Source organism: Gymnoscopelus microlampas (genome assembly GCF_963454915.1).
Source record: "Gymnoscopelus microlampas genome assembly, chromosome: 1".
Lineage (NCBI taxonomy): Eukaryota > Metazoa > Chordata > Actinopteri > Myctophiformes > Myctophidae > Gymnoscopelus > Gymnoscopelus microlampas.
In genome coordinates this window covers 38,452,713-38,476,272 of record NC_139962.1, presented here as the reverse complement: position 1 = coordinate 38,476,272, position 23,560 = coordinate 38,452,713, and the positions used below count along the sequence as shown (strand labels likewise).

Sequence of the window (23,560 nt, the reverse complement as noted above, 5' to 3'; positions counted from 1 at the left end):
CGCGATGCTATTGGATCAGACGCAGTGAAGGGAATAAGCTCCCCACGTGGGGGTGAGCATAGTGAGCAACACGTGATAGGCTGATATCCTCAGGCGCAGACGTGTTGTAGTCTACTACCTAGCGGTGCTGATATGAAAGCTTGTAGATGCTTGAGGTCTCGTTAGAAATGGGTCGATCAATTCAAATCAATCAACAAAAAAAAAGCTCTAACATTTAGTGGTGTTCACGAATCACGATTATTAGTCTAGCATGCATTTCTTCTTTTTTGCTTCTCTACATTCCACACTGTTCTTTCCGTACAGTTAATATATGACTAATATATTAGTAGTGTGTCTCTCCCAAAATATACAACCTCCCTGTCAAACCCTATGCCATGATCGATCAAGGTCAAATTCAATAGACTGGCCTTAAATGGCTTTAGTGGTGGGGTCCAGAAAACCAGACACGTTACTTTAAAGCATTTAGTCTGCAGCTTAATAGTTGTATGTGCAAAGCATTTTAACCGCTTAAACCCCATATGGGTAACCGGAGTCCCTCAGGGCTCAATACTGGTGTATTTTCTGTTTTCCGTTATTGTGGGGAAAGCTGTTATTGTGAGGCGTTGCATTGTAAGGTTGTCGATCTGCTATTTTCAGCGAAAGCTTTCCCCACAATACTGATGCTGGGTTTAAGTGGTTAAACGTTAGAATTTTAAACGTTTTTACATTTAATTTGGTTGTTCACACGCCACTACAAAGATATCCCTGCTCTCTCTGATAGAACACACGCGTTACCATCAATTTGCATTGCTGCACAGAGATGAATTATCACCGTTGTTTTGAACAAGTTGTTGAACGTGTTGCTGGACGCGAGCTCAGCTCCAAAATGGCGACGAACACATGAGGTCACATCACTGTGTCCAATCAGGATGTCAGGGCATTACCAAGCCCACGTGGGAACATCGCAGCCTGATTGGTCAATCATTACCAAACTCCTTCGTAGAACCTGATTGGTTGGTGCACCCCCCCGGCCCCCCTCTCTCGTGTCAGTGCAGTGTGTGTGTGTGTGTGTATGTGTGTGGTACAGCGCGAGCGACGGAGAGAAACGAGGTAAACCAAACGCCAAGCAATTGGTACATTTCGCAACGACCAACCGTCCGTCCGGACAATTTTAACCTATTTTCTCGCGAAATTTTCATCTTTGGACTTTAACAGGAGATTTATCTACCATTGGAGGAGCAAATAAAGACCCTTTTTTGACGCTGTATGTGGTCTAAAGGGTCCCAAACCCAGGGGTTTCCGACGCCAGTGATAGGAGTGAAACGAAGCGCGTTCCTTCTCCAGCAGGTCCGTCGCTCGCGCGGCTGCTCGGGATCACCACGGTTTTTTTTCTTTTCAAAGGAGGCTCGTGAAGAACAACAATTCCATGAAAACGACGGACTTTTATTTTATTTACACGAAGCTATCGTTCTCTGTGTGGGAGATTACAACAAGCCACGGATATATTGAGCCTCATAACGGGATACTACTACTAAACATTAGCCGAGTAGAACAGAGGGGAGGATCAATCGAGACAAAGGTAAAAAAAAAAAAGAGAGAGAGAAGGGCGACATGAAGAGCAAGCGAGCCGCTAACGAGACTGCTGCTGATTTGTAGTGTTGCCATGTTGGCTTATTATAAGCGACTTTGGGCTTATTTTTCTGTAAAGTTGCTTGTAAATAGTGTTGGTTGCGTTTTTTTTTGGGCTTGTTTCTAAAGTGCAGTTGCTTATTTGGGCTTAGTTCCTAATGTTCCCAAACATTTTCATCGCAAGGACCTCCAGATTAGTATGTACTTGTCCACAGACACCCCCCATCTGAACATATTTTGTGCCCGGGATTTGTTGTTAACAATGTTTATTTTTCCCCCCCAAAATTAGCTATTTTTTTTTCTTTAAGGTTGTTATTATTATTATTTTTTAAATAGCAGATCAACAAGCTCACGTTGAGGACTGGTTTACATAAACCTGGTTGCTTATTTCTTTCGCAAAATCTGGCAACACTACTGCTGATTTGGCTTTATGGCAGCAGAGACCAGAACTAGCTGTTTGTTTTCCATATGTTGAAGAAGCCCAGCTTTACATTTAGGCTATACTTAAGGGGGGGGGGGGGGGGGGGGGGGTAATATAACATTATGGCAATCCAAGCAATCAAAAATGATCAACTTTTCCAATCTTTAGTAGGCTATATTGTTGTATCAAACACAAAATGTGTTGCAATGTTGTCCTCGACGCATTTGCTTAGTTTGCAGAACATCGGAGTAGCTTGTTTCCTTTTACATAGTTTATATAAAAGAATGACCCTTTCTAGGATAACATATTTTAATTTTCCCAGTTCGAGTCAAAATAAACTGATGGCGATTTTAAGTGCTTGTAGTTGTTGCCTGTGTGCAGCTACTTTAGTTAATATAAACGACGCGCCTTGATGTGTTTTTCCACCTCTTGTTTATTTATTTACAGTGAAAGATATATAGGACAACAAGGGCTCCGGTGATCGGGGTCGAAGTGTGCGCCTCATAACCGAGAACAGGGCTTTGTGTCCGCCGCCATCCTGCGTGTTACAGGGAGGGGTGGCGGTGATTACCGCACATTCATTGGGATTACGGAAAAAAACACACGATTCCCTTGTGAAAAGGATTCGACATGTATCCACAAGGCCGGCATCCGGTAAGTAGCTCTCGTTGTTTGTCATTATTTGTAAATGTATGCAAATTCACCGCCTTCAAAACCAGCCTAATTAGCTTGTCAGACGATCTACTACAACAGTGGTTCTCAACCTGTGGGTCGGGACCCCCAGGGGGGTCCCCACATAATTTTGGGGGCGTCCCCAGATGACAGTGAAGTGACAATTTAATGACCTTTAAGACCTTTTTAATAACTAAACAACAAAAACAAAGGAAAAGACCATTACTGCATCAATAATAATCAACAAACTATATATAAAACATTGGCCAAATTGTCAAATAGTGTAAGAAAGAGGATAAAATTGTGAAAATAGTCGATCTAAAAGCTCCCAACGCGTTAGGAGCTTGTAGATCGGCTATTTTCACAATGGAACAGAGTTGAACAAAATGCTCAGTTCAAATATGATTATTTTGGGGGGTCGCGGCCTGAAAAGGCTGAGAACCACTGTACTACAACACCTTGCTGTTTATGTTCGCACCACGTCGCTGGTTATACAGAAAGTGATGAACAGTAGGCGTTCACCACGTCCGTAGATCCTTAAAGGGACTAGTGGAACATTTGATAGAAATGTGTGACTGTACAATTTCCCCCTCCATAAATTGACTAACCTCCTCCCCAGTACAGTAGTTGCATTCTACACGCCACTGGCCTAATTGGCTTTCTTTTCTTTTTTTTTTACACACACGAACACGTGCACACCAGGGTTGCCATGTCTGCTTATTATAAGCGACTTTGGGATTGTTTTTCTGTAAAGTTGCGTGTAGTTGCTTATTTGGGCTCGTTTCCTAAATGTTGTCTTAACTTAATACATGTATTTGTCCATGAACCCCCATCTGAACATATTTTGTGCCAGGGACGGTGAGGGACCCCCTTCCCCATACAAGAATGTTTCTAAAATAGCAGATCTACAAGCTCACGACGCGTTGCAACGTGTTGTGAGCTTGTAGATCGGCTATTTTTTAAATAGCCGTTGCCTAGTAAGTCGCTTCTTGGGCTTGTTTTTCCATAGACCTGGTTGCTTATTTCTCTCCCAAAATCTGGCGACATTCACGCACGCACTCTCCCTCTCGCTCACACACACACACACACACACACACACACACACACACACACACACACACAGAAATCTATGAGGTTATGATTTTTTTCTCTCTCCATAACATCCTCCGACGTGCTTTGAGGACGGATGCAATGACCCGCCTCTGTCATCGCACACGGTGTTGAGTGATAGTTGCTCTCCCTCCCCACCCACCATTATGAAAGCGGCCGCCAGGCAGGGCTCTTGGGAACGCTTGGGTTCCTAGCAATGCACACTGACAAACCACCATTCAGACAGACAGGGGGGGATCCAGTTCACACGAAAAAAGGAGGAGTAAAGAGCTGTAATAATAACCGATAAAAGCAGCGCTGACTCCATACTAGTGCCAATACAGAAATGTTGCTGTTTGTGCGGTTTTGTTGGATAAGGGCGTGGTCGATTATTCTATTTCTCTACCTATGATTATAAATATATATAGGATATATGTATGTGGAAAAAGTACTACATTCTTTACTATTTTACTCTGTTACAAGTAAAAGTCCGGAATTACAAATTTACTTGAGTAAAAGTACAAAGGTATTGGTATCAAAATGTACTATAAAGTAGAAAGTACTCATTATGCAGAATGTCTCATTTCACAAGTTTTCAAATATATAAAATGTATAAATAGAAGATCTAACAGCTCACAATGCGTTGTGAGCTTGTAGATTGGCTATTTTCAAATGGCCGAAATGTATAGGTTTGAATTGGTTACTGTATGTTTTGTAATAATAATAATCAAAATCTACATAGGTAACTAAAGTTTTCAAATCATTTTAGCGGAGTAAAGCACAATATTTGCCTTTGAGATGTAGTGGAGTAGGAGTTTTAAAGTACAGAAAATTGGAAATACTCAAGTAAAGTAAAAAATACCTCAACATTGTACTTAAGTACAGTACTTGAGTAAATGTACTTAAATAATTTACGCCAATGATACATTTTTTTTAGGCACCACACCAGCCAGGACAGCCTGGCTTCAAGTTCACTGTAGCAGAGTCATGTGACAGGATCAAAGACGAATTTCAGTTCCTGCAGGCCCAGTACCACAGGTAATGACTAAATGACTTTAACTTCCTGAAAAGAATAGAAAGAGGAAGCTGGCCTTGTTAAAGTCTGTAGCTTTCTGTATTACTAGGCCTATAAAGGTATAGGCCCTATCCTGCATAACTGTTTAGATGCAAAGTTGTACTCTGTTATGCAAATGTATGAGTGACACTGCGTCACTCTACACATTTGCATAATAGTACAACTTTGTTATGGTTTATGTTGTAATTGAATATTCCTAGGGCATTGTTTGAATATAAATTGATGAACATCTAGCGTAGCTTTATTAGCTAGTTTAGCACTGCTAATTAAGCCTAATCACTGTTTTCCTCTCTTCACTCTCAAAGTCTTAAAGTGGAGTACGATAAACTGGCCAATGAAAAGACAGAGATGCAGCGCCACTATGTCATGGTAAGCGGAACAACCACAAGAAAGACTGTATATTTCATTTGATGTAATAGACCTCCCTCAGCCTTAAGTGAAATATCACAGATGATGGCCAAAATGTTATGTAGTGGTCGTTCTAGCATTTGTCCCTGCTGAGTATTGTTGAATAACTATGTTTTGTTTGGTTATTGACGTGCGCAGTGGGGGCAGGTGTGTGTGCCTGAGTTGGGTGGAGCAAAACTGCAGCAGGGGTCAAACGTCAGACCGCTGATTGTGGGCTGTGACAAAACCCATGACCCCTCTACCTCCATGGCTCCAGGGCCTTCTTTATGACCCCTGCTCCCACACATACAACCCTTTCCCCATGACCCCCTGGGGGTTAATGACTGGCCTGCTGGCTTTGTGTGTGAATCAGACTGTTTGGGGGGGGGGGGGGGGTTTGTGTGTGGGGGCGTTTATCATTTCAAATTGATCCATAGGGGGCCGGCAGACATTTGACTCACCAAATGCACTATTATAGTTTGGGGGATTGCTTTTGTACACCGCCTGCCGCACCCTATACCCCCCCCCCCCCCCCCCAGAGAATTTAGTGAGTGACAGAGTGAGTGTAAGTAAGTGTGATATTTAGATTTGTAGCTGTTTTGTTGTTGTTAGTGTTGTATTGACTTATTCATCATTGTATTTACTAGTCCTGACCTATGCATACTCACGTTAGCCTGTCATGATACTTGAATTCACATTGCAATTAGTATATCTTACATTCAGTTCAAAGATCCCCACTAATCTAATCAAAATCAATTAATCTGTGCCTCTGTATTTACTGTTTGGCTGCAACAGTTATATAGCCCAAAGGTAACTTCTGGATACTACAGTAATTGTCTGTGTATGTGGAAAAAAACCCAAGTCAATGTCTCACAAGTGATGTAACTAAGGACAAACTCTTATGGTGTACATGTGCATGCTTATCTTGTTTGTCCATGGAAGGATTGACTTTAACCAAACGTAGTGGTACGTTTGTTAAATATTATTTTCTCTTCAAAGAACCAGAAAGGAGGGGGCTTGACTTTACCAATGGCAGCCTTGTGTGTTGTATCTTTGATAAACAAGACAAATTACAAGGCTTTATTGTATCACTCCTGGGTTAAAAGCTGATAGAGGTCATCAGTAGATTGGTATTCTTTACTGTCACTGCAAGGTATCTTGAGTGTATTATGTCCATATACTCTTAGACCGCAAGGTAACAGGGCACAGGAGACATTAACAGGAATAATGCACAGGATTGTCTGCTATGATAGTGATTAGTTGGGTACATATATAATCAATTACCTGGATCGTCTTCATGGTTCATCCCATTCTACACTGGGCATCCAACTTCCGACCTCTGCTGTTTTGGAAATCTGCGATGTTCACCCGTTTTGAGTGTGAAGAACAAAATAAATGTAGAGAGTTTAGAATAGAGCAGTCAGAATCAGTAACTCAATTTATAATTGAAAGGGGCAGAAAAGAGCTGTTCATAAAGAATAGTCATCCTGTCCTTTGTTTAGTATAAGTTCAGTTATCTCTGTGATTCAGTAAATATAAGGAAGAAGATGTGTCATCAGGAATTCTTTAAATAAGCATCGCTGTATACATTCAGTGAACTCACTAACTCGCATTGATTGTTTTTGTTTTGTTTTGCAGTATTACGAGATGTCCTATGGGCTCAATATTGAGATGCACAAACAGGTATGTAACAATGTTTTATATGTGATATGTGTTATTTTATGTAACTATGTAAGACGGCATAAGAACTAGGTAGCAAGAGCCAGCTTGCTACCTAGTTCACACACACACACACACACACACACACACACACACACACACACACACACACACACACACACACACACACACACACACACACACACACACACACACACACACACTCACACTCACTCTCTGACCTTAGTTCCTATCCTCATCCTTAAATGCCTTTTGGATGCAGACACACACTGACTTCCTGCAGTCAGTGAAAATGCTGACAGGCTAAACAGCATGAAGGACATGCAGCCTGATGGGGATGCTTTGATAAGATTAAAGGGAAGTCTTTGGCAGACAGTTTGAGGGGATGTGTATTTGTGTGGCACACACACCTGTATGTGTGGGTGCGCTTGTACCTTTGGGTGCTTGGTGTGCACAGTCTGCACACTTCTAGAGTAGCCCTGCTCGGTCTGCCTCTCCAATGCCTGCCAGGCTAAAAGCTCATTAGTTGAGCTGCCACCCAGTACAGGGCATCACTCAACAGAAGAAACACTTGACTATGGCTGAATAGGGTGAAACATCAGCAGTTCCGTCCCAAAATGCCAGAGAAGGCATTTTACCAACCTAGTGGCACAAAGAATAAACCAGGCAACCCAAACACAGTGTACTGTTGCTCTGTAATGAGTTACAATACTTGCAATATTTTAGCCACATTTTTTAGCGGTGCCAACCGCTCTACATTTGACTTTGAGCGTCCGTCCGTATGTTATGTCCGTATGAGCACGGCAAAGAAGCAACACATACACACACACACGGACTTGGAGATTGCCTATGCCATCTCTCCTCTCATTGGCCACACGTGCCACTGGTTATCAAAGAGAGGTCCAGGGACCCCCAGCGTATGCTATGTCTGTCCGTCCGTATGAGCACGGGATGAGCACGGGATTTTAAACAGCTATAACTCCAGTTTGCAGCATGCCACCAAGTCCAAATTTGGTATGTGGACTTAGACCACCAATAGGGACGAGCATGAATTGCTGAAGCCCCGCCCCAGGGTTCCAGAGACCCCCAGCGTATGTTATGTCCGTCTGCCCGTATGAGCACGGGATGAGCACGGGATTTTAAACAGCTTTAACTCCAGTTTGCAGCATGCCACCAAGTCCACATTTGGTATGTGGACTTAGACCACCAATAGGGACGAGCATGAATTGCTGAAGCCCCGCCCCAGGGTTCCAGGGACCCCCAGCGTATGTTATGTCCGTCCGCCCGTATGAGCACGGGATGAGCACGGGATTTTAAACAGCTATAACTCCAGTTTGCAGCATGCCACCAAGTCCAAATTTGGTATGTGGACTTAGACCACCAATAGGGGCGAGCATGAATTGCTGAAGCCCCGCCCCCTCTGTCTTCCCATTGGCTGGCCTTTAAACAGCCATAACTCAAGTTCGCAGCATGCTACGGAGTACAAATTTTGTACATGCAGTAAAACCACCAATAGGGACGAACTGTAATTACTTAAGCCCCGCCCCCTCTGTCTGCCCATTGGCTGGGCTTTAAACAGCCATTATTCCAGTTTGCAGCATGCTACCAAGTACAAATTTGGTAAGTGGACTGAGACGACCAATAGGGACGAACTGAAATGAGTTAAGCCCCGCCCCAAAGGCACCGCTTCCTTCACACAGGGTGTGATTTTTTTAATGTTTTCACTTGAGACGGAGTGCCTTGGAATTCTTTTCTTTGCAAGTCTGAATTTCACACCTTTTTTGGCAAGCAGCACTTCTTTGGAAATCCTCTTTTGTTCATATGTTCCTACCTGTGTCACCAAAGAGCACCTATCTATCAGAGCCACTGAATGATCCCTGCAGCCCTTCTTTTTTTCTCTTTTTGAATGGTTAAAATGGAGTTTGAAGTTACAAGGGTTTGTATAGGAAGGGGGCGTGTCTGATAAAATAAATATCAACTATCAAATATCTAAATACTGAATCAAGCAACTTAAAAACTGTCTGGGGTGCTCCCAAAAGCAACATATCCCTTTAACTCTGGGGTAGACATTTTACCCCTTTACACTAGAAACATCTTCAGATAAAGAATGCACCAAAGCCGATGTAAAAGCCATGTTTGTTTTTTTCATTGGTGCCAACAGGATGTAACAAAAGCTTTTATTTCACTGATTTACAAATGGACAAAGATGAGCTTAGATGCTTTCTGTAAAGCCAGCTCAGTCAAGGCACATTGTCAACACAAACTAGACTGTAAAAATAATTCTTGACCACTTAAGTGACCTGAAGTAATAGTCCTCCTTAAGCCTTAAGTTAAAATTCACAGATGACAGCCATGGTGTTACATTCCAGAGCATTTGTCCCTGCTTTCTTGTATCCTTTTATCTTTTATTTCCTTTGTCTTTGATACCCTTTGAATTTCATTCCTCAGATCTTCTGTTTTGCTTCCTTCATCCATCTTTTCTGTCTTGGGTTACCCTTCTCTGCCGCCTCGCACCTCCTATTTTCCTCCCCTCTCGGATGGAATGACATGAACGATAGCCCATTCATCATTAGCTGAGTGATATGATTTATGAGGAAGGCTGTGTCAAGGGTGTGGGGTACAGGGGGACAGTGTTAGAGAGGGGCTTCATAGCTCTCAACCTTGGGTCTGCAATGCTAATGGCATAAGCCCAATTAGAACAGCAGCATACCAACAAAAAAAAATCAGGCTAACTGAGTTCTTGTGTGGGCAATGTTTGGGTTCGGGTTTGCCAAGTGTGCAGGCGCCTGTTTACTGTAGGTGTGTTCATGTTGATAAAGGAGCTTTGCTACTTCTCATCCTACCCCCCTGTCCTGAGTGGTTCCTGTCAGGCACTTATCACTAATAGGGAGGTTGGAGCGATATCAGGCCGGGGGTGGACTGGACACAGAACGAGGGAAGGGAGCTGGGGTAGACGGGTTAATCGACTGCTCCCTCTCCGGTGTGTCGCCTTTGTTTATCAATAAAGCCCGATGGAGTTGACGGAGGGCTGTGAATAATGCATGGCCGCTCTGACCCCACCCTACCCCCTCCCTTCTCCCATCCCTGGTGAGCTAGAGCTAGTGTTTGTGATGACATCAGCAAGAGGTAAATAGATGGCCCTTGGCTGTCCCCGTTATTGGATAGGAGGCAGCGATTGTATACAGACGGGCAATATTACTTAATTGTCTCATGAACAGCTACAAAACTAGATTTTAAACAATTAAAATGCATTGGGCATTAAGCTCACACACGTGTGCACAATCTGCACATATAGGCCTATATGTGCCCTGATGCCTTATAATTTATGTTAACACCCATTGTCTTCGATGACGTATACACGCACACAGAGCATTTCAAGGTCTAATTGACACAGCTTCCCCTATCCTGCTGCTGTGAGTGGTTGGCGTGGGGCTCTGTATAGCTGCCAGGGGGGTGATTTGTTTTGACAGCGTCTCTTCTGATGGCAAAGAGTGCAGGGCGGAGGTAATCACCCTCGCTCGCTGTCAATAAGTGATTTTAATTAGCGCTACTCATTAGGCTGCCTCAGCAACCAATGCGCCCCGCTGACTCTGGCTCTGTGTGAATATACGTGTGTGTGTGTGTGTTTGGGGATCTGCTGTTTTCCACTCCCTCTGTTCTGCCTCAGTCTATCTCACTCTGTCTAACCTTTATCCACGCGCTTACATCCTGTCTGTTATTTCCTTTTTGCATCCCATCGAGTTGAGCAGTTAAGCGCCAGATGCAAGTAATTTTATAATGTACTCACACATTTACAAAGTTGGCAAATGTCAAGGCAAATTCATGGGGAAACGACTCGAATTACCACCAACTCCTCTTCTGTCTGTCTGTGCCTGTCCACCCCCTCCCCACTAGATCACTGTCCATTCTACAGTTTTTAGTGCAAGTTAGTGAAAGAAGGAAAAGGCAGAGAGTGTAAGAGTTCATTAAATGGCAAAGGATGCACAACAGTCTCCCTAATATAACCTCCTATTTTCCTCCCCTCTCAGATGGAATGACATGAACGATTGCCCATTCATCATTAGCTGAGTGATATGATTTATGAGGAAGGCTGTGTCAAGGGTGTGGGGTACAGGGGGACAGTGTTAGAGAGGGGCTTCATAGCTCTCAACCTTGGGTCTGCAATGCTAATGGCATAAGCCCAATTAGAACAGCAGCATACCAACAAAAAAAAAATCATATATAAAGAAAACATATGACTGGGCTGTACCGGCATGAATTTACAATTAAGAGTATATCATTTTTTATGGAGTGAGTGTTGTGCTACTTTTGCAGTTTTTCGGATGTTTGTGACTGGTTGTTTGAGCGCAAACTGTGGTAACCTCCATGACGGTTTGAGTTAAAATAACACAGAGAATTTCTCTTTGTGGCTTATCAAGGAAAGTTATGTCAGTTTCTTGGGGGTGGTGAGTGAAAGGAAGAGCAGAAGTAGAGAAAGGGAACAGCAGGCGAGAGGGTGGGAGCGCTTGTGCGAATGAATAATTTATGCAGGATTCCTGGAATTGTTTGCCAAGGTGATGATGGCTGACTTGTCTGTAAGCCAAAACAAACTGACTCGGAGAACACAGACAAAAACGAGAGAGGTTGTTGAGGTTACTGGAGGCTGCGAAACATGCCTTATTATGATAGCCAGGCGAGGATCGCTGGATGAACAGCGCTACACAATTAGTGTGTGTTTACTGAAACAACTTGCACTGAGGCGTGTGTGTGTGTGTGTGTGTGTGTGTGTGTTTAGTTTCTCGGTTTCTGTTAGTAGAGTAAGTCATACGATTTAAACGTTTTGTCCTTGTTGGTTCACATTTTGAATGTAACTGATTAGGATTTGTTGGAAAGTGGTACACATTTAATATGCGGAGGGTGGGCATTTTCTGTGCATGTTCAAACAAGTCTATATTGTATGCATGTTGTGTATGACATATTTGGTATAACCTGATAAAAGACAAAGAAACATTGGCAGTAGACCGAATACTTTTTTGCATCAAGGCTGGTGTGTGCAACTATTTTATTTCTCCTTTTCGTTTAATTCACCAACACAGGTAGTCTTCCTCAAGACATCCCATTACCCAATAAATAAGTATAGACTAAAAACAGTCTATACAAAGTAGTCTACCTTTAATTGTCTTTCCCCCACTCTCTCTTCTGCCCGAGAAGATGGAGTTAAGTCCCAAATTGCCGTCTCCTCCTCAACCCATCATATGCCACTTGTTTTCCTCAGCAATTGAATCCTCGTCATAGTCTCTCCTCTCCACTCAGGGGCTAATGCCTGGAGCGACAAACAGCCAAATGGCTTTCAACGCGCCATTGACAGGGATGGGATGGGGGGGGGGGGGGGGGGGGTTGTAGAGAGGGCCTCTCCAAGCTCTGGCACTGCTAGACAACACTGAGTACCTGTAATTGTGGAGCTGCAGTGAAAAGCCTCTGCAAGCTCAAGGGCTTCTGTTTTCAACGGCTTAAAGTGACAATAAACTCTATTTCCAGCCACTGTGTCTCTGTTGCTAAAAGCACTCTGGGAAAAATGGTGCCTGTGAAGGGAATGAGTCATTTTGGAGTGTGGAGACTCATAGCATGTTGATGTATTTGGACTTTTGACTGTCAAAGTAACGTGTAAATAGGTTATAGGTCCATTTACTGATCTTCTTTGGAAACAGGTGTGTACTTGGGAGGTCTGTCAGAACTTAGCGAGTCACCCCAACCGGGAGGGAAGGATAAGCTATAGCCGCTCTGGGAAACGGATTGTACTGTACATTCCCCAGGCTTGCACTTGAGTTACGATTCCAGTCATAATGGTATCTTACAACCTTTTTAATGCTTGTTGAATCATCTCAGGAATAATATGCAGGAATAAGCATCATAATTGCTAAACATGAGTCCATAAATGTGACAGAAATGGAACGCCTGTTCTGTTGTTTTAATGGCTTCATTATTCATAATTGTAATGCTGGTGCATTATTCATACAGGGAAGCCAAAGGTTTGGGAACATTTTGAAAACCTTGAATACATCAAAGTGGTCTTGGCTATGCAAACACCTTGTTGCAGCTTGCCTGTTGAGAATCAGCCTTTCAAGTGGAAGAAATCAGTGTGTCATGTGTACTGTATATGTTTTTATTAAGACTGTCAAAGTTAACGCAATAATAAAGTTAACCCAAAACCATTTTAACGTCACTATTTATTAATCTCATTTTGTTAATGCATTAACACACATTCTATTTTGATGACAGTTTGCCTGACCAGTAGTTTAGGAATCAGCTGGCATTAACGTTAAGTTGTATGTGTGACAATAGCAACCCTTTGCTCTTGAGCTTGTGGTTGTACTTGGCATGTGTGTAGCTGTGCGAGTATGAAGCAGGATCCATTCGAGATGGAAATCTCAATGGGCTTTATACCCTGGTTAAATAAAGGAAATATTTATAAATAAATAAATGATGATTTATTAATTTGAAATATCATTTATCACATTGTTATTAGCAATTAATAGTCGATTAATTGTTAACATCCCTAGCTAAATGTGAGGGATTCTGGACAATATTTGTCATTGTTTTTAGGTTAAGTGATTTCAAATAATACATTTGCATACAACATTTGTCCACTCACTCCCATTAGAGTGCTGCTCACAAAAAAATATCCCTGTAAGGTACATTTTGAACATTTAAAAGAAATTGTGATTAATTCTTATTAATAACAATTAACTATGGGCAATAAGGCAATTACCTACGATTACATATTTTAGTAGTAAACGATGCAATACAATATTGTTAGAAAACTTGTTATACATAATGCGAATATTGCATGTAACAGGAGTTGAGGGTTTAGGAGTTAAGGCTTGTCTTGACAAGTAATACATCTTTAAGGACCATATATATTTTTTTTTACAATAATGTGACGCTCATGTGAAGCATAACATTCTCTCGGTTACACAGAGTTAGATGGAGATATATATAGCACTCTCTCAGCTACACACTGTTGTATCATGGAGAAGTCTACTCATTGTTGTAGTTGTCCCTTACATCATTGTGCTTATGGTTAGCTGTACATTTCTCAAGATGAAATTCGAAACGTATTTAGTTTAGACTGTTGTGGTTTTATCTGTGGCTACATGCAGTTAGCGTTAGCAACCTAGCTTTTAGTCACCGGTCAGTGTGTGAGTCTGGCAGAGTGGTGGAGGAAATAACAACGTATCATGCAGTGTTGCCAGGTCTGCTCATTATAAGCCATAAGTTGTGCTTGTTTTTCTGTAAAGTTGCTTGTAAATAATGGTGGTTGCGGTTGTGAGCTTGTAGATCGACTATTTTAAAATAGCCGACGTATATAGGTTTGAAGTGCTCATGTGGCCTATAGTCGCTTCTTTTGGGCTTGTTTTCATAGACCTGGTAGCTTATTTCTCTCGCAAAATCTGGCAATAGTGATCACATGGCTTTGAAGAGGAGCAGATCTAAGAGCTCTCAACATGCTGCAAAGCGTTGTGGGCTAACATAGTGAAGAAAAAAAAACACAAATAGTTGTAAAAAAAAAAAAAAAAGTTTTTATTATAGAACAATATCAAACAAAATAATTGTTTTGTCTGAGTCTTTTGTGTCATTGTATCTAGTGGTTGCTAATGATGGCAGCTTCTGAGCCCCCCCTCGTTAGACTCCAATCCCTCCCACCCACCCTCTTTCAAGATGGAGCCCAGCAGCCTCACCCCAACCCAGCAGCACTCCTCTTTTTCAAACTACATCCCCCACCCCCACCCGCATACTACCATTCATCCCTCATTAATTTCCCATGCCGATCAGTTCGACAGGCCGAAAATTCAATTTAATGACCTGCCTCTCTGTGCACCTAATATGATTTTACAGGCTGTTCTGGTCAGAGCCCTGGTCCAATTTACATAACGATCAGCCGCGCCAGATAGGGTTGCCCCAGCAACAGAACAGAAAGAGGGGGGGGGGGGGGGGTGGCATGGGAGGGAGCGAAGAAAAAATAGGAGTGAGTTAGGAGATTAGACGTTGGAGGGTGGTGGTGGAGCAGTAGGAGGAAAGAGGTCAGATGGAGAGAGTGGAGTGGGTCGGAGGTCAGACACGGGGTTGTGAGATAATTCTCGGACGGGCCGGGAAAGCACCCCCCCCACAGCCCGCTCCAAAATAAAAGGAGCTACATAATCATTGTGCCAAAGGCCACTGGCACATCCTCTTTTCCTCCTCTTCCCTTACCCATTTCACAGTTGAACAAGGTTTGGGGGGGAGGAGGTGTGGGAACGAGAGGAATGCCACAATATAAAAAGAGGGGATAGACCACATTACCCCATACGCACCTGCTGAACCATCTGCCCTCTGAATCAATTAGTTCACAACCCTTGGCTCAGTCAGACCAGATTACCCAAATGTCAAATCAAGGGATTTCTCTCTCTCTCTCTGTGTCTGCTTTTTTTTTACATTATGTCCTTTCTCTGTACCTTTGTGCATCCTCTAACCCCCACCCACTCACTGTGGAAACTAGAGATTTTAAAAAGGAAATGGATTTGAGCAATCTGTCTCGGGACATCCAAGTGCAGTAGGCAGCGGTACAGCATATCCATTTGTCCAAACGTAACACTGTAAAGTGCTCTGTGTGAATCTAGCCCTGCAGTATCATCTGACTCTCCCGGCTAATATCCCTCGCTCGATACCACTGATAGCTCTGACAGATAGGGCCAGTAAGTTAACCTGTCTGCCTTTATTTCTCCAGCCTGCTCTCCGCCCCATGCTCAATGCCGTAATTATAAAGCATGGCCTTCGTTAGGCTCTCTCCAGCCAGATGGTATTAGCATATTTCAACCTCCTAATGCCATTAGACCCGAGTCTAATGGCAGCAGGAGAGGGGGGAACAAAATTTGGTTTGGTTGTAACTGCGCCCATTTAGTTAAGAAATGGATGGTCTATCCAGACAGAGATTGGGATGATTATGTGTCTGTGAGGGAGAGAGAGAGAGAGGGAGAGAGAATGAGAGAGCGAGAGAGATGGATGGAGCATGAGAGAGAAGCCCTTGACTTAAAGTATATCCAAAGACTATAATTCTGACATTTTCTCTTTCATTTGTTCCAGACGGAGATTGCCAAACGTCTCAATGCAATCCTGGCTCAGATCATGCCTTTCTTGTCTCAAGAGGTAAGTGGTGCCCAAGCCCACCAATGGTTCGAAGGAGAATATTTTATCGGATAGAGAAGTACAAGGAAGCTACATAAATTGGTCTCAGTGGCCTTGGTGCAGAGGCATCGACAGCTAATATAGCAATGAAAACAGGAATGGGAACACTGACACCAGGACCCTGCATGCAGTGTAAAGAGACAGTACAATACACTGTAGATAACACTATTGAGTCTCTCTTTGCATTCAGGTAGTGTTGCATACATACGTTTTGCTGCTTTATTCATAGGTAGTGAGTCTGTACCAATGCACTTTTGAGATAGTGATGCTCTGAAGTAAAAATATTACATCATGAGCAATTTGAAGTATGGACATTTCCTGAGGCTAATGGTGTACAAAGATTTGCATGGTTGCTCCTTCAATATGTAACATTTTCCCCATCTTTGTAAATGTTGTTTTTCTTTGAATGAAATCTAATCTGTGTTTGTGTGTATGTGTGTGTTTTAGCATCAACAGCAGGTGGCCCAGGCTGTTGAGCGAGCTAAGCAGGTGACTATGACTGAGCTTAATGCTATCATCGGGGTACGTGGACTTCCCAATCTGCCTCTCACCGTGTGTATACCCCTCTTCTTCTTTTATTTGACATAACAACTAGGCAAAATCAGCACATGAGATTTTTTTTTGGGGGGTTCATATGCACTTCAGTGTGCTGCAGCAGATGTATCTAATGCTGTCATTTATTTTGCATGATGACCCTTGCCTTATGAAGCAATAGCAAACCTGTTCATTCTGTGTGTTGTATCCCTTGCCTCTGAGCATTTTGGCTTGTGTTCTTATATTATTACTGCCCCTGAGTATAACGTAAGAGCAAAATTGCTGCTGTGTGAATATGGCCATCCATCTCCACCTCCACTGTGCAGGTTTGCTCCTGCCGCCAAATGTTTATTATTGTTTCGTTTTTTTAAATTTAAATTCATTTTTGTAATGCTCTATTAATATAATGCACACCACTTTCTGTTCCGTCATCGTTTTATGATCAGCGCTGTGTGTATTGTCCTTCAGAGTGCTTCTGCTCTGGCTGGTGATTTTCCTGTTGTGTAGAATGAAGAAGGCTAATAACATCTGATACAACCCTGGCAAGGCTATGATCACATCATGGTGTTTGTCTCAGATTTCACTTTGGCTGGACTTCTTTAATGGGATATGATGCTCCAGCCAACAGGCTTACCCCTACTACCTCTGACCCAGTAGCACAAGGAATCAGGAATTAGGATAGGACGGACTTGCGTCCTGATTTGCACAGACTGATGAGCAGTTTGGGTTCAGATTATATTGTCAATTTGTATGGTCTTCTTTAGTAAAAGCATTTGTCTGAAGGTAGAGTGTTATTCCTCAGGTCACATGGGAATATGTTTTGCTGCCGTCTATTTTGATAGAGATTAGACGCATATGTTTTTTGATATAAACTACAAATGATTTGATAGCACTTGAAACATATCCATTCATGGAAAGATGGAATTCTGAAAGCTAGGGGTGTAAAGATGAACCTAAACAAATTGAAAATTGGTTACAACCTAAATGATGCGACTACATCATTGCGCGGACCCTTGAATCGATCCAAATGTACCACGAATTGGACGATGGTTTGGTTTTAAAATTGTCAATCGGTTCACTGAAGCTTTGCAGTTAATTCTACTTTAGTATAAGCTGCTGTGGAAGACTCTCCGATGTAACGTTACAATTTATCAAGAATCAAGGGTTTTATTTGTCACTTACTTATTATACAAGTGCAAGTAACGAAATGGTGGTGGTACCTGTTCCACTGAACTGTGCTAACATAACAAAAGTTTATTTTTCAAAACATTTCATCAATGATAAATGATATCATTTAGCGTAGCGTTGTGTAGCAATATGAAGGACATATATTCATACGTATGCATTATACAATACATGTATATGATACTATATAATAAACACATTACACATAATATACACATTCATGTTTCCATACAAACTATATTTACACATATCCATTCCTACTGTAGTTCCAATTTTATGTTGGACAAATTAACTCATTCACTGCCACTGACGTAAAAAACGTATATATATATATTTTTTTCTCATTTCATTGAAAATGAAAAGTCCTCAATGCAGCAAACAAAACCTTCCGTATGAAAAGCTTTGTAGTGTCAAATTCAAAACAGCAGTTCTGACGTTCATTTATTTAACGATGAGTGATTTACTGATTTTCCATGACCATAACAAAGCTTAGCATGTTCTTCAAGTCAGACGAAAGTAAGCATTTGACTTCCGGTCAGCCTTCAAAATAAGAGCAGTTTGTCAAGTCGTAGGGAAGTAAGTATTTAGGCTTACGGTCGCGGAATTCAAAATAAGAGTAGCATTGCAGCATATGCTGTCTTTTGAAAAATCCTTAACTTTTACTGGTGCTTCTCTGTTGCTATTGAGATATTTGGGATTAATATTGAGATATAAAATTGTATTTATTTATCAAGAACAAGAAAAAAAAAGTGGTGTCGTCGACTCGTCGTGACCAGCGTGAAGAGGACGTCAAAGATGACCACTTAACTCCTCATACACACATACAGCTCCGTCTGAGAACCAGATAAAGATAAAAAGATCAAACGGAGAGCTGTATTAAAAAACTCTGGTGGTTCTGCTGGCAACATATTTTGGCTACATAATATGCTTCAGTTTACAAATGTGTGTTCAGAAACAATTCTGCCCGAGCTGGAATCAAGCCGCGTTCTCCTGTTCAGCAGACTCAGCTGCGTCAAGAAAACTCACGAGTCGCGCCCATAGATGTATCTCTCATATGGGAGAGATACACACCCCTGTTGAAAGCCTAAAATGTTGTAATTGACCTTGAATTACTGGTACAGCCCTGAAACTAGTCTTTTTCCATGACCAAGAAGAGTTTGTTACTGATTGGGTTTCCAATCTCTCAGATCATGCCCATCTGTTCTTATTTAAAAGCTAAAAGGCTAGCTGGTTTTTAATAGCTCGCCTGCACCCAGATGGTTAACTGACCCCTTTGATTAGCCCTCTGTGGTAGAGGTTAGCTAGCGGTTAGCCAGTCCCAGTAGTAGAGGTCAAGTATAATGAGAGACAGATATTGGAATTCAATTAAGGTAAATGAGCCACGAGCATAGCCCCTGTTTTCAAGGTAATTACTTCCTCTTTCCTCCGTATTTCACCCGGCCAGCAAGCTCAATGAGACCCTCCCTTTTCTCTATTAAGGGAGGGCAGGGCCTCCAGCTCAAGAGCTTTGCCAGGACATAGACGGGCACACATACTTTCTCACACACACTTGCACACCACAAACACAGACGTGAACAGGAAAACAGGCTTTAATTAGTTGGACAACGATGTGGCAGGTGATCAATCTCTATGCTTCCCTAGTGTGAGTGAGTGTGGGGGAGGTATTGTCATTCAAGACTCGGTGATATTCAGAGGCTGACAGGTTTTGGCAGCTTGCTGCAGCAGTTAGGAGACAAAATAGATTATATACACACGCACGCACACACACACAAAGACAGACACTCACTCTTAACCTCTGGCTGAATACCAAAGCCCCAGTCAGATGTTTGCCAGGGAAGGCCCACTGGGGGGTCCTGTGCTTCGGTCTTATGTGAGGAAATATAAAACCCTCTAATCTTCTCCTACCAGCTGAAGGTGACCAATGGTCAATAAACAACACCTCCAGACAGTGACAGCCCCCCCCCCCCCCCCCCAGTTAGTTGGTAGTCTATTTATTACTTTCAATATTTCTGGTTCAGAACACTTCCATTTCAGAAATTTGTAATTTTGGTGAATGTCTAGAAATTAAGCAAGGCTGTTGAGCTGAACCATGGCCACAGAACTGACCTGCATGAATGGGTGGATTGACTGAATCCTCTGCTGTATTTCAATTCTTTATAATATATCATTAACAAACACCGGAATGGTGGGTGCATAATCATTAGTCAGTCAGTGTGTAATAAAACTCCTTATTTCCATAGCTGCAGCAGCATTTTATTTTTCATACCTTCAACATAGTGGAATATTTTATGATAATGGCAATGCTTAGAGCTTTGCATACGACTCGCAAAGAACCCACATGTAGATGCTGCAATATTAGTACGTTTCTTTCTTTACTTTAGGTTCATTTGTTTGTAAGGATCTCCTCCCTACCCACTTCCTGTGTTTTGTTTTGGCAGATTAGAGGGTCAAATTCCCATCTAATCCTGAGCATGTGGTCGTATCAGAATAGCGTAGGTTTGTCTACCGTGGCACAAGACTTAAATTACAATGTCTCTATTAACCACTTGAACCCTATACGTTGTTGAGCGGAGTCCCTCAGGGCTCTATACTAGTGTATTTTCTGTTTTCGCTCTACATTAATTAAGTATCTAGTGAAATGCCAGAAGATAGCCGATCTACAAGCTTGCTACCCATCGTAACGTGACTTGTTGTAAGCTTGTAGATCTGCAATTTTCTGCGAAGTTTACAGATGAAGGGGTATAAGTGGTTTAACATTGAGCTGCATTAAATTGATGTTTAATAGTTATCCTATCCATGGATGTATTTGTGTTTGTCATATCAGCTTGATGGAATAATGTTACAAATGCCTTTTTATTCCTCTATACATCTTTGTCCCAGATTTGATATTGTTTTTTAATCCATACAAACAGACAAAAAAGAAACATACAAATATTAATCGGTCACTATCTCAGAAACACGGGTGGTTGCTTGGCATCCGCAGCTTTAGTACAAGCAGTCTTTTCTGTTCTTGGCCTCTAGTATGGCCTACAGTTTGCTAGTGTACAGTTTGTATTATAATGCTAAGCCTTGGCTCTAATGGCACTCCTCAGAAGAAGCCACATGCTCTCAGCCCATCAGCCTTCATGACCAGGGATCAGAAGGAGAGAGAAACAATTTGGCATTGAAGTGTTTAGAAGATCGTACCCTGCTGCCATTGCATGCCAAGTATTTTGTTCAGGGAGCTGGAGCCAAAGCATAGTTTGGATGTGTCTGGAGTAGTTGGCAATGGGTATCTTCTCCTTGGTCTATGTTATTGGATTGTTTCACATTGGATGAAATATGAATCGGTGAAAGAACACCTAGACCCGAGATTGAATGTGTTTTTTATTTCATTTGAATGTATCTAACACAGCCAGGAAAACCACTCTATGTGAAGTTTGCAATTTTTGGCTCACAATTTGGTTCATAGCTGTTTCAAGGAATCAGATGTATGCGGGAAGCTATTTCAAAGCATTGGCTTGGTAGATGTAGTCTGGCAGTTGCTGTCTGCCAGACTTGTTGGCTACTCTGCCAGTCAGTATGTGCTGGTGGTGGGGATGCTTGTTCCACCTGACAGTATCTTTCTGCGGGGGAGGCAGCTTTGCCTATAGTTGGCTTTAATTGCCTTTTTCCTGTGCAAGTTGCTTTTGCTAGGGCGGCATTTACACACAATGAAAAGAGATTGTGCGAAACGAAGCCAGCTCTTATTGAATCGGAAGTGTTACATTTTCTTATTTTCTCCACTCTCCGATAACTCTCCCCTCCCTTCCCCTTATCTTTCCTCTCTCGTCTTCTCAGCTGTGGTGCGTTAATGAGGCTGCTTGATAATGATCCCTGCATGCTTTTTCTCATTAGGCATGCTCAACAGGGACGTGCCTGCTGCCTCTACCCGCACTTGCTCGCTTTTCTTTCGCTTGTTACCTCTGATTTTCGCCTTCCTTTTTTGTTTTGTTCCTGCTCTCTTTGTTTTTTCATCTCATCCTCTCGCGTTCCCTTTTTCACAACAAATGATGTCTCTGCTTGGCATACCAATACAAGATTGATTAACAATCCTGCATCTAAGTTGCTTATAGCCTTCCACATCCAGAATCAGTATAATGAGCCTGCTGCATAATGGCTTTTCCCCCCTTTCCTCGTAGGAGTCAGAGCCCCCTATTGTCTTTTTAGCGTTTTTTTTCCTTTAATGATTGCACGGGTGAGAAATGCTACTGCCGCTGTGCTTGGTAGGACTAGTTAACCACAATAGCAGGAGGATTTTTTTTTCTTTTCCTTCTTTGTTTTGGAGAGAGAGTTGATGGATGTGGTGAGTGTTGTTTAACCTTGTTTTAAAGCACTCTTGCCTGAGTGGATATTTAACTCCTGTCCATCTACCATCTACTCATTCCCAGACGCACACACTTTTTCACTCTCACTCTATCTCTCTCTCTCTCTCAGAGAGAGAATGCCTTTTAGGAGGTGTGTGTGTGTGTGTGTGTGTGTGTGTGTGTGTGTGTCTGCACTGACTGGAGGAGCAGACATGCTAGCTGTGAAAGGTTTTAAGCTTTCATGTGTATGGATTTATTTCGCCTGTTTGATCTTGGGTCACCGGTCTTTGGCCTATACTGTATGATTGAAACACATGGTTTGGGAGTGAACTGCCTATTGTCAGCATTAAGGGCCAAAATGGAAGTGGTTGTTTAGTGACGGTTTACCACAGTGTCATCACACATGGGTTATCATGGTTTTTATTAAAGCCATTGCTGGAATGCTTACATTTGTTCCATGGTGACACAGAACAATAGCACTTATCTTTTCGTAATCTTTTTGTAATGCTCAGACAGAGTTGGGCAAGGCAGCTTTCTCTGTCAGCGGCCCAACTTCTTGGAATGAGCTTCAAAAGTCTTAAAACATCACTCCTTACCATCATTTTGTCAGTTCAGAGCAATGGTCCTTAACACTTTTAACCGTGATTGCGCCTGTTTTAATTAATAGTTTTAGGTTACTTGTTTTAGGTACTGTTTAAGTACTTTTATTTTGTAATTGTACTCTTGATTCACATTCCTTGTCAATCTGTATTGGATTTGGATTGTGTCTATTGTTGTAACCTCCGCTACATTGGAAATGAGGCCTTGCCCCTCAACTGAGTTTAAAGAAAGGTGATGATGATGATGGTTGCTTTACTAACTAACTGGTGTTTGGCGCAGCTCATTCCAATGACGTGTGTGCTGTTTGTGGAAAAGGGGGGCAGCGTCTTTCCTCTGAAATGTATTGTCTATTGTGGATGTTTGTGTAGGCCTATATTATTAGTTTAGCCTATTGTGGATGTTTGTGTAGGCCTATATTATTAGTTTAGCACTGTAATAGTACTATAATAACTAAAAAGTTCAATTTGAAGAAATAAATGTGTCTGGTGGTATAACCAATCAATGCGGGAATACGTCTTGTATAGATTGCAAGGGACGAAATGCTGTTACATTACATGTTGTGTTAATGTATAACAAGAGGCCCAGCCTGGTAGTAGACTAGTCAACTGCAGGCAAAAACTGAAATGTTGAGTGGCTCAGAGCCTCTGCCTGATGACCAAAAAGCCTAATATCTCCCCCGGCCAAGGGGGGAATACCCCTTTAGGCTAGTGGATAAGATGTTGGCTTTCCACGCGGGAGACCTGGGTTTGAATCCCAGCCGTTACATTCAGACACTGCTTAGTT

At 42.2% G+C, this 23,560-nt stretch overlaps 1 protein-coding gene across 1 annotated transcript in view; it reads left to right on the top strand.

Moving 5' to 3' along the window:
• Positions 1 to 1,061: 1,061 nt before the first annotated feature.
• LOC311043565 (transducin-like enhancer protein 3-B) overlaps positions 1,062 to 23,560 on the top strand; it is a 38,586-nt gene continuing 16,087 nt past the window's right edge. The window contains exons 1-7 of the mRNA XM_084054866.1: positions 1,062 to 1,558; positions 2,477 to 2,683; positions 4,728 to 4,828; positions 5,171 to 5,234; positions 6,891 to 6,935; positions 16,032 to 16,094; positions 16,581 to 16,685. Coding sequence (XP_083910992.1) covers positions 2,660 to 2,683; positions 4,728 to 4,828; positions 5,171 to 5,234; positions 6,891 to 6,935; positions 16,032 to 16,094; positions 16,581 to 16,685 — 402 coding nt within the window. The 5' untranslated portion in view covers positions 1,062 to 1,558; positions 2,477 to 2,659. The remainder of the gene's footprint in view (positions 1,559 to 2,476; positions 2,684 to 4,727; positions 4,829 to 5,170; positions 5,235 to 6,890; positions 6,936 to 16,031; positions 16,095 to 16,580; positions 16,686 to 23,560) is intronic.